This window comes from Salarias fasciatus, chromosome 16, assembly GCF_902148845.1.
Source record: "Salarias fasciatus chromosome 16, fSalaFa1.1, whole genome shotgun sequence".
NCBI classification, from domain to species: Eukaryota; Metazoa; Chordata; class Actinopteri; order Blenniiformes; family Blenniidae; genus Salarias; species Salarias fasciatus.
The window spans coordinates 17,971,168-17,982,438 of NC_043760.1; the positions used below are offsets into that span (position 1 = coordinate 17,971,168).

General features: G+C 46.9%; 2 protein-coding genes and 1 pseudogene across 2 annotated transcripts; all 3 read right to left on the reverse strand.

Annotated features, from left to right (window-relative positions):
• Positions 1-1,978: 1,978 nt before the first annotated feature.
• Positions 1,979-4,511, reverse strand: LOC115403453 (olfactory receptor 13C4-like; annotated as a pseudogene).
• Positions 4,512-7,325: 2,814 nt separating this feature from the next.
• LOC115403278 (olfactory receptor 142-like) lies at positions 7,326-8,252 on the reverse strand. The gene has a single exon (XM_030112139.1). It carries the CDS (start codon positions 8,250-8,252, stop codon positions 7,326-7,328), a length of 927 nt encoding a protein of 308 aa, XP_029967999.1.
• Positions 8,253-9,909: 1,657 nt separating this feature from the next.
• Positions 9,910-10,875, reverse strand: LOC115403454 (olfactory receptor 10A3-like). Its single transcript, XM_030112347.1, has one exon. It carries the CDS (start codon positions 10,873-10,875, stop codon positions 9,910-9,912), a length of 966 nt encoding a protein of 321 aa, XP_029968207.1.
• Positions 10,876-11,271: the final 396 nt, after the last annotated feature.

Genomic DNA, 11,271 nt, shown 5'->3' on the forward strand with positions numbered 1-11,271 from the left:
GCCAGCTCACATCCCCGCTGTCGTGCGCTCGGGCCCCGGCATCATTGGTGAAGCTAGCGGCCTGAAATGTCTCGGGATCACGCCGCCTCCACCAGCTTTGGCTACAACAAAGCACTGGTGCGCGGCCCCAGGGCGGCCGCCCGTGCACTTCTTGGGACGCCCCGTCCGCAGTCCTTTCGCCGGGGGCCCCTTCCGAGCCCCTTCCGAGGCCGGGAGGGCGGGTGGGCCGCCCCCCCGTTCCATGGTCGTGGTACAGCCGCTGACGCTGCACTTCCAGAAATGGTGTGTGATGCTCTCACCGCTCTCACCCTGGCTGTCCAGGACGCTGAGATGCGGTTACACCCTGCAGTTCGCGTGTCACCCGCCTCTTTTCAACGGGATCCTTCGTATGCGGCTCGTGTGCCCTGTGGGGGTGGTGCATTCGAAGCAGAGGTGTCCTCGCTCTTACGCCGGGGCGCGGTAATGCAGCTGAGTGCGGAGGGGGGTTTTAACTCCCCCTATTTCTTGGTTCCCAAGAAGAGCGGCGGGATGAGACCCATTCTGGACTTGCGGGTCCTGAACGCTCATGTGGCCACCAAGAGGTTCCGTATGCTGACGATCAAACACCGCCTGGCGTCCGTCCCAGGGACTGGATGACGTCAGTCAATCTCACCGACACCTACTTTCACATCCCCATTCTGAGGAGGCACAGGAGCTTCTTCAGGTTCGCCGTGGGAGACCGGTATTTTCAATACAACCAGCTCCCCTTTGGCTACTCTCTCACTCCGCACACCTTCACCAAGTGTGTCGAGGCCACGCTGGAGCCCCTCCGTCATCGTAGTCTGAGGATCCTCACTTACATTGACAACTGGCTGATTCTAGTGCCCTCATATCAGGAGGCAGTGGAGCATACGGCCCAGGTCCTGCACCACATCGAGCTCTTGGGGTTCGTGGTGAACTGGGACAAGAGTGCACTCACCCCAGCTCAGCAGACAGTTTATCTGGGGTTGGAGCTGGATGCTCTCACCATGACGGCTCACCTCTCTTTGGAGACCCGGAGGTCCCTGATAGTGGTGCCCGTAGCCCGGATCCACCTGATCAGGACCGTTCTGGGACTGATGGCTGCGGCCCACCCGGTGGTTTGGTTGGGCCTCCTGCACATGCGCAGGCTCCAATGGTGGTTCAGTCACCTCCACCTCTTGGGGAAGCGGGACAGACACAGAAAGGTCTCGATCCCACCTCAGGTGCATCAGGATCTCCTCTTCTGGATGGATCCTGCTCTCCTTATGCAGGGAGTTCCCATGGGTTGCATGTCGCATCACGTCGAGGTGTTCACGGATGCGTCTCTCGCAGGATGGGGAGGCACCCTGGGCCACCTTGCGGTGGGCGGTGCCTGGCACTCCGTGCCCATTCACATCAATGTGCTGGAAATGACGGCGGTGCAGCGGGTTCTGCTCCATTTCCGAGCCAGGCTGTGGAACAGCCGTGTGCTCGTCAGGTCGGACAACACCACGGTGGTGGCGAACCTGAACAGGCAGGGGGGGACGCGGTCTCCCCCACTACATCGCAAGGCAGCGGAGATGCTGCTGTGGGTGGACCGGCACCTGTCCTCTCTGAGAGCACGACACGTGCCCGGGGCTCTCAATGTCAGCGCGGACAGGATGTCCCAGGGAGGCCCCTCCACGACGAATGGGGTCTGTCCCCGTGGGTGGCAGCCCGACTCTGCCGCAGGTTCGGCTACCCAGTGGCAGACCTTTTCGCCAGTGCAAAGAATGCACAGTGCCCACTCTGGTTCTTGCTCAGGTTGTCAGACGGACCCCCTCTCGGGGTAGACGCCTTCACGCACAGGGTCTGGCCTCCGGGCCTCCTGTATGCATTTCCTCCTTTTGGAGGAAACCCGCCTCTTGGCCCCATTGCTGCACAGGGTGAGGGTGCAGAGCCTCCACGTGATTGTGGTGGCCCCGGACACCTCAAACGCCCAGTGGTTCCCGAACCTGATCTAGTTGACAGTCAGAGACCCGTGGCCGATTCCCAACGGGCCCGACGCTTTACTGCAGGCAGGGGGCACCCTCCAGTCCCACCCTGTCCTTGGCAGGAGATTCTTGGCCTGGTTTTTACTAGAACAATGACACACAAACACGACTTCAGTGCAAACAACAGGCAGTATTAAGAGATGACATCTCTAACAATCCCATGTTTCACTGGTAACATGTCGGATGACGCCCGTTTCTTGCTCCTCCATAAACCAGAAATCCTACTTCGAATTTTGATCAGATTAAATCCGTACACGAGAGGATTCACAATTGGAGGAATAACAAGATTTTCTATTGCCATGAAGTTCTGCATACCCAGTGGCAACATCCCCAACCCGAATCGGGAGTACATCATGTCAAAAAACACAGCAAAGCAAAAGTTCAACAAAGACACTAAATGTGGGACACAAGTTTGTGAAAACTTCTTTTTGTTCTCTTTGGATCCGAGACACTTGTGGACCAGATACAAATACGACCAAAGCACAAAGAGTAAATGAAAAGTATTGATGACAATGTTAAAGTATGTGATGCTGTTGCTTGCTATAGAGACGCTGCCAGTTTACTGTTTGAACAGTAAATTTTGGGAATGAGAGAGCCACACAGCTTAATTTGAAAAACCGACATTGTGTTGCTGAACATGCAGAAAAGTTTTAAGAACCAGGAGAAGGCCACTAACAGGATAATTCTTTGTCTGATCATCACTGAGTGGTACTTGAGCGGGTAGCAGATCGCCATGTATCTGTCGAAGGCCATCACAGTCAGGATCAATAAATCACTTCCAGACGAGTGTATGACGAAGCTCTGCAGGAGCTACTCAGTGTACGAGATGATGTGAGAGGGGGACAGCAGATCCAGGAGGAATTTAGGGTAAAAGCCCGCCGTCCCATAGAGTCCACTGATGCACAGATTGCAGAGGAAAATGTACATGGGCTCGTGGAGTTTTCAGTCCACAATGATGGTCAGGATGAGGGCGGCATTCACCATCCATATCACAGAGTAGCACAGCAGAGTGAGAGCAAACAGGACGATCCTGTGCTTACTTACTTACTTACTTAGTGCTCCAGCGAGGGTCAGAGTATCCCGTCCCGGTGCGTTGAGCCAGATTTTTCCATTGCTGGCGATCTTGTGCCAGCTGCTCTGCATCCTCCACAGCAACTCCGTGTTGTTGGAGGTCACCCGCAATGACATCAAGCCATCAGGTCCAGGGCTTCCCTCGTGCGATCAGCTGGGATGGTGCTGTGCTGCAGGAGGAGGCTAAAGTGTTCCTTCCAGCGCTCGAGGCAGTTGGCTTTAGTTGTGATGAGATTACTGTCAGAATCTTTTTCCAAGGCTGTCTTTATGTGTGGACCGCTAAAGGCTTGGCACAGTAGACTGAATACACGGCACAAATTATTGTTGTTGGCTGCGGACTCAAGTTGTTGGGCTTCTGCTTCCCAGAACCTCTCCCTATCCTCAGCAATGGCCACATTGCGCAGGCGGTTCAGTCGCCGGTACTCGCCTAGGAGCCGGGCCTCACGTCGCTGGTCAATGATGTTTAGTGTCCTCTCTGATATCCAGAGCTTTCTCAGGGACAGTCGTGAGCGTACGAGGACATTGTGAGCAGACTGGAGGACACTGTCCTTGAAGGTCACCCAATCTGTCACTGTCGGGGTCCAGGGCATCAAGAGTGCAGTGGATGGAGCGACTGAAGTGTGTGGTGATGTTGGGGTCGTTGAGTCTGTGTTGCCAAGCTGTGCTCCTCTGTACACCCGGCAGTTGGTGACAAATGACTTTCAGCGTCGAGAAATGAGGATGTGGTTCAGCGCCTTCCTGGTTTTGCCATCTGGGCTGTACCATGTCCAGTGATGGATTTGTTTCCGAGGAAACCAGGTGTCAGCAATGCAGGGGCTGTTATGGTGGCAGAGGAGGAGGAGGCGCTTGCCATTGTCATTTGTTTTCCTGTCGATGAAGGTGGTGCCGACAGGTGAGCCAGGGACTGATTGTTGCTGGATAGAGTGGCGTTGGCATCCATGAGAATGATGGTGACGTTGTGTGGTGGAGCTTGGCTGACAGCCTGGTGGAATTGGTCAAAGAAAGCGTCCTTCCATCCTCATCAGCGACAGCCGTGGGGGCATAGGCGACAACCACTGTCATCCTGCCTTGGTGGTGGAGAAAGCGAGCAGACAATAGCCCGTCGCTAAGGGGTGTCCAGCTGATGAGAGACCTCCGGAGGGCTTTTAGAATAGCAAGAGCCACGGCATAAAGGCCAGTCCAGCTCTTGGGGCCACTCCTGATGTAGTAATGGTCACCTTCTGTTGTTTTGCCATTACCTTGCCATCGGACCTCACAGAGCCCTGCCAGGGAGATGTTGTAGCGGAAGAGCTCTCGGTACAGCAGAGTGGCAGCTCCAGGGCGAAGGAGTGTCTGGACATTCCATGTGGCAACACGGGTCCTATGACAAAGGTCAGTCCATACTTGTTGGTCGGGGGCAGGCTCAGGTCCGTTACTGTGTGGGTCCATCCGGCTTCTTTCTCTGGTCAGTTTCGTAAAAAGGGGGGTTTCTCCTGGGTGGGTTGTTGGCCCTCCTCAGGATAGCCGGTTGGTGGGGCTGCCACCTCACAGCATACCGGCACGCTGGGGTTTGTAGTCGAAGTTGCCCTTCTCCTAGACAGACTGCTTACCAAGGCTGACGAGCTCTGTCTACCCGGGTGTGGAGTCAGAGTTGTCCCTCTCCTTGGCTCTGTTGGTCCACGGCACCCTATTCTGTTTTATTCAGGTGCAACCCCCCCGAAGGAGAACACCCCTATCCGCCACCCAGGGGACACGCCTCTACACTGTATAGCCCCAGCATGAGGGATCCTGTGCTGCGCTGCATAATTCAGTCCTGAAAGTGTAAAATATTTCTGCATGGAAACATTATCCATCTAACTTGTGTAATTACAGATCTGCTGTTCAGTTAAAACTGAAATCTCTCTGTGTCTCCATCGTAAAGGGATTAAAGGAATACTCCTCCCAAAAAATGATTTGGCCTCATTTTCTACTCACCCTCATGCTGAGAAACACTCTGGAGCACTATTTTGATGTGTCAAATGCAGCTGGAGAACTTGGGGGATTTTCGTCCACAAAACGTGCCCATTTTCCTTCATACTTCTCGTCCGCTGTAATCCAAGTGTCCCGAGCGGGTAACGTCCATAATTAATTCTTAACGAGGTCATTTAGTACATTTTAAGAGCCTAAACAGTGCTCTCTTGTACTTCCCCAGTGCACGTCTGTGCGCGCAGCCTGAACTACGGAGGCCACGGCAGACCAAGCCAGACGCTTGTGCGCTTTCAGCAGGACACCGAAGTCAAAGCTTTAAAACAGTAGCCAGTCACTTTTCTGATTGTTCACAGCTCGGTCACTCACAGCAGAATATAAACAGCGGAACTTCTTCTTCTACGCTTGTAATTTAGAAAAGTAGTCGCTGAAAGCGCGCAAGCGTCTGGCTTAGTCTGCCGCGGCCTCCGTAGTTCAGGGTGTGCGAGCAGACGTGCACTGGGGAAGCACAAGAGAGCACTGTTTAGGCTCTTAAAATGTACTAAATGACCTCGTTAAGAATTAATTATGGACGTTACCCGCTCAGGACACTGGGATTACAGTGGACGAGAAGTATGAAGGAAAATGGACATGTTTTGTGGACTTTATGGACCGTTTTTTCTTTCGGGCTCTGTCGGTGCCTGTTTGTTGACAATGAAAATCCCCCAAGTTCTCCAGCTGCATTTGACACATCAAAACAGTGCTCCAGAGTGTTTCTCAGCATGAGGGTGAGTAGAAAATGAGGCCAAACCGTTTTTTGGGTGGAGTATTCCTTTAAACGGGTTGACTTCAGGAAACAGGACAGGTGGCTGACAGTCTGAGCTGAGTCGGTCTGGCCCTCCAGCGTTTGACGCTCCAGTTAAATTACCTCTCTGATGACCTCAGGCGACAGGAGACAGCAAGTCAGTACACAGGTTTCGATTTGTACTGAAACTCTCAGGGGGTGACTTCACTTCACTTTACTTCCTGGAGTTTTATTGTGAAGCTTTGTGAATGCATGATGATAATTAATCAATAAGCGCTTGGCACTCCTGGCATAGGGATTTTGTACATAGGTGAAATTTCCCAAATGCGTTTCAGTGTGATTTTCTTATTGAAGTTAAGTTAAGGCCACACTGCGGTGTAGTCTGCATGTTCTTCTGATGCATGTGTGAGCTTTCTTTTGGGGACTCACAGTCCGAAAGTGGTGACTCTAACCTGTCCTGGGGGGTGACTGACTCTGCCGTCAATCAATACAGGCTGTGATCAGCTCCAGCGACCCACTACCCTAACTTAGATAAAGCAGTAAAGAGAATGGATGGAGAGCATATTAAAATCCAGAATTTATCTAGAGATTACCAGACAAGATCTTAAACACATGGACCACCATCTTAAATTTCATTCCATTGCTCCTTTATTTTTCTTAAAAGTGAGGAGGTGCTGGTTCTCACAAAACACAGTTTACCTCCTCAGAATAAAGACACGTCCAACATGTCAAAGATCACTGAGACTCCTGTCCCGACTTTAAAATGAAAGACAATCAAAGAAAAACGTAAAAACAAAACATCTTAAAGTTGTTACATTTACATTTTTTTAATTAATTCTAATTTTAATAAACATTTAATATTTGTAAGTCTTTAGAAAACATCTGAATATTCAGTTTACTTATATTTTGCACGTCTGTAATTGGGGTCAAAGGTCAGATCTCTTTTTTCCCAGATCTCAGATTATCTATACAAGACTTAAAGTCGATGGCACTCAAACTGGATCAAATCAAGATATAAAATCAAACATTTTCCTGTGTGGCGGTGCACATCATATTTTTTAGATGTTTGGTATTTCCAGTACATTTTACAAAACAATACTACATTCAAACTTCTGAATGAAATTTCAGGCATTTTCTTCAAAAACAGGTGGGATTTGAATTATTTACACTTAATGAAGCAGGTAAACCATACATCTAGCTCTAAATAGATGTTTTGTTCAAATTACATCCATCTTCTGTAAGTCAGCTGTGGGCAAAGGCACACACGCACGCGCGCGCTCGCACGCACGCACAGACACACACACACACACACACACACACACACACACACACACAGACTTGGACTGGCTGAGGAAATGGTGAGCACACAGACTCTGTCAGTCAGACTCTGCATCTAAATCAGTGTTTACATTCAATAAGTCCCATGAAAGCTGAAATGGTGGCAAGTGCCGAAGTTGTTATTGAGTAATATATTGATCTTCAGATCCGTACAAGTCTGACTGAAAGTCTGCGCCTCACTGTGAGATGAAGCCACTCACGTACTGAAAGATCCTGTTCCTTATTTTGGTCAGTTTTAGGCCGTAGATGATGGGATTGGCTATTGGAGGGATCAGGAGAAACTCTATCGCCATGAAATTCTGAAGATTTTGCGAAATCTCCTTGGAGCCAAATCGCATGTACAAAAGGTCAAAAAGCAAACACCCAGTCACAGTCAATAAACACACGAGGTGTGGAACACATGTCTGCATGAACTTCCTCCTGCCCTCCTTGGATGTTTTGCATGTCTTGATAAGATATAAATAAGACCAAAAAATTAACAGGAAATGACAGAAATAAAACGTATAATTAAAAGCTGGAATAATAACTTTAGCCAGGGACACTGTGCAGGCTATGTTATGGACTAAATGGTTCACACAGTAAACCTTGGGTATGTGTGAGCCGCAGAACCCCGACGTTGGAGCGGTGATGCTGCTCATGAACACCAGATACAAAGGAATTAACCACGCAAAGAACACAAATATAATAATCTTCCTTTTGGTCATTACAGAGTGGTATGACAGAGGGCGACATATCGCGACGTATCTGTCATAAGCCATCAGAGCCAGGAAGGAGAAGTCAGCGCAGGCTGAGGAGTGCAGCACGAAGCCCTGAGCAAGGCACCCGGTCAGAGAAATCACTTGAGCAGTGGATAATATGTCCTTGAGGAATTTTGGGTAAAAGCCTGCCGTCCCATAAAGACTGTTGATGCACAAGGTACAGAGGAAGATGTACATGGGTCCGTGGAGGTTTTTATCTATAATGATTGTCACAATAATTGTGACATTTACCAGCCAAATCACACAGTAGCACAGAAAAGTCAAAACAAAGAGAAGAAGTCTGTGGTTCGCCATCTCACCCAACCCAGACAGAGTCAGCATAGTGATCACTGAAGCATTGTGCATCGTATTAGAAAGACAGAACAACACAGAATATTAGAAAACCCTGGAAATCAATTGGAGACAGATTCAAAGAGTGACTGTAACATCATTTATTTTGTGTAAAGGATTCTCATTGGCTTCATTCAAAAGTCGCCATGAATATGGATATTCAGACAATCCAATCAGTGAGCTGCAATGAATCTGGGGGAGTTGTAAACATTACAGAAGATTTCCACTGAAATGAGCAGAATAACAAGAAGTACTGTATGTCTCCTTTATGATTTATATTATCTTTTTTTCCATTATATGTAAAATATATAATTTACTCAAAATGACACTGAGGCAGCATTCTTTTTCAGCATCACTTTTTAAATACTTACTTACTGTTGACACTTCTCAGGAAAAATTAAGCACAAATTATCCTCGTCTGTATGTCAGGAATCTAAGGTTTGAACACACCTTCTCGTTCAATTTTTTTTTTTTTTAAATTTATCTAGAAAGTGTGTCCACCTTTCACTGACAGAAACGTCAGGCCATGAGTGTGTAATAATACAGTAAAGACCAAATAAAACTATACAAAAGCCATAATGCAAAACTGTATGCAAGGTGAAACACTTACCAAGTTTTATTGCTTTGTTGATACAAATTTAAATATGAATTTACTCCAGTGTTTTATAGTTTGCACTCATTCTTTTAAAGGATATACCAATGATCTCGTTTCTCTACTTGATACCCACACATTTGTTTTCTGTAAGTAAAAACCATAAATGTATAAATAAATGTATTTACAGAGAGAGAGAGAAAGAAAACTGTTGTGTCTGGTATCGATGTATAATTGTTTTTTTGTTGTTGTTGTTGTTGTTGTTGTTTTTTGTTTTTTTCCAGTTGGTTTAGTCAAACATTGAAACAGCCCAAAACTGTAAATGTGTGTATTGTACCAGCTCCCCTGCTTCAGCGCCTTCAGTGGGAAAAAAAAAGAAAAAAAAGCCATGTAAATAAATCACTGCTCACAGCAGCCTCAGGTCTGAATTTTGAAAAGAAAATCTACAAAGTTATCCTCATTTTTCAGACTTTTTATCCATCAGTGAAGCCTTCACCTTTCAGTCAATAAAATGCAACATGAATGCATTCACTAATGACTGACACTAAAAACTAAAAGGAAGAATAACTGAAAAAAATTAAGTACGTATATTATATTATATATGTATGAATGCTGTGTCCAAATGCTGACATCCTTATTTCAAATTGAATATATCATATAAAATGCCTATATGTTGTTTATACGAAATAAACAGAACAATAACTACAGTAAAATGGAAAATGCTTTACAGAAAGGAAGTAAAATTACAGCTAAAGTTGTGTTTGATATTTACAGAGCTCCTTTTTAGTGTCGACCAAGCTGTTTTCTACACAACCACCTGTCACTTTTGTGAATTTTACTGTAAAAAAGTCAGAAACATCAACACTTACAAGGCTAAAGGAATCATTTTGTCTCTTCAATCATGTGATGAAAGTCTTAACATCCTGCGTCTCAAATGAAAATGATTCAGCAGAATGCATGCTGGGAGCAAATGTTGCACATGAACCACATGTTGATCTGATATGAAGCCTGTGACAATCAGTGTGTCACATCTGCATGTGGATAAAAGTTCATTTGTCTCTGCTTCATGAATGAAAACAGTCAGTGGACATGTTTGGGCTCCTGAAATATTCGACATGATTTCCTTTTAAGCTTTAACAACCTCAAAATGTTTCTTCTGATCTCTGGGAGTTTGAGGCCATACACAAGCGGGTTCAAAACCGGAGGAAGGACAATAAACTCCAGCGACAGAATGATGGCCACATATGGATTCACCTCTTTAAGGTTCTGTCTGCTTAGAGCTGTATCACTAAATGAGGTCAAGGAATAAATGGCAAATGAAATTACATGAGGAACACAGCTCTGCAACACTTTTCCTCTCACCTCTGATGAGTTTTTCCAACAAGCGAGCACAATTCGAAGGTAGGTGTAAAAAATGAAGCTGAAGGGAACGAAGGCGATAACAATGGCCCCGAGCGTCGCAGCGATACTGTTAACCACAGAGGAATCGCATGAGAGTTTCACTATGTTCCAGGTCGCGCAATACAGCTTGTGTATTTTGTTGCCACATAACGGGACTCTGATCCCAGCATCAAGAGTGATTACAAGGTAACAGGCTGGAGAGACCAACGCAACGAATGTCAGAACAGAAACAGTTTTACGGTCCATCTTCCTGTGATAATGCAGAGGGTGGCACACGGCGACGTATCTGTCATACGCCATGATGCTCAGGATGGTGAGTTCATAGGGGGCGTAGGTGTAAATGATGTAGATCTGAGTGAAACAAGCCGGGCGTGAGATCAAATGAGTGTCTGAGAGGAGATCCATGAGGAATCTGGGGAAGAAACCAGCAGATCCATACAGAGAGTTCAGCGATAGAAACGTGATGAAGATATACATGGGCTGGTGTAAGGTGTTCTCCCGGAGAATCACCAGAATGATGACGACATTCGCAAACACAATGAAGCTGTAGAGCACGAGGCAGAAAACGAAGGCTGCGTAGCGGTAGTGTCCCAGCTTCATGAACATAGTGAGGTTGAAGTGGAGGTAGGCTGTGCTGTTCTCCATCTCTAATTCACGACGTCTGCAAACCTGCAAAACTCGATGCCAGTCATAAAAATACAGCAGTGCTATGAAACAAAGAGAACATGATTAGTAACTATTTCAAAACATAAAAAGAGGGAAGAGGATCCTGTTCAGTAGTTTGCGAAAGTTCACACACAGATGACTCACACAGTGAGCTCTATTGGGTATGTGAAGCCTTTTAACTTCTCCAGCAGGATGTACGTAACCACATTATTCCACCTCCTGGGATCTGACATGTTCCCCTCTTTGTATACTTAAAATACTACAACAACCATCACCGTTATTACTGAATTCATTATGCTTTTATGCGTTTAAGCTCATTTTTATTTGCTAAAACAAAAATCAGGGCCTTGCGCTATGACAAATAGTGGTAACCTG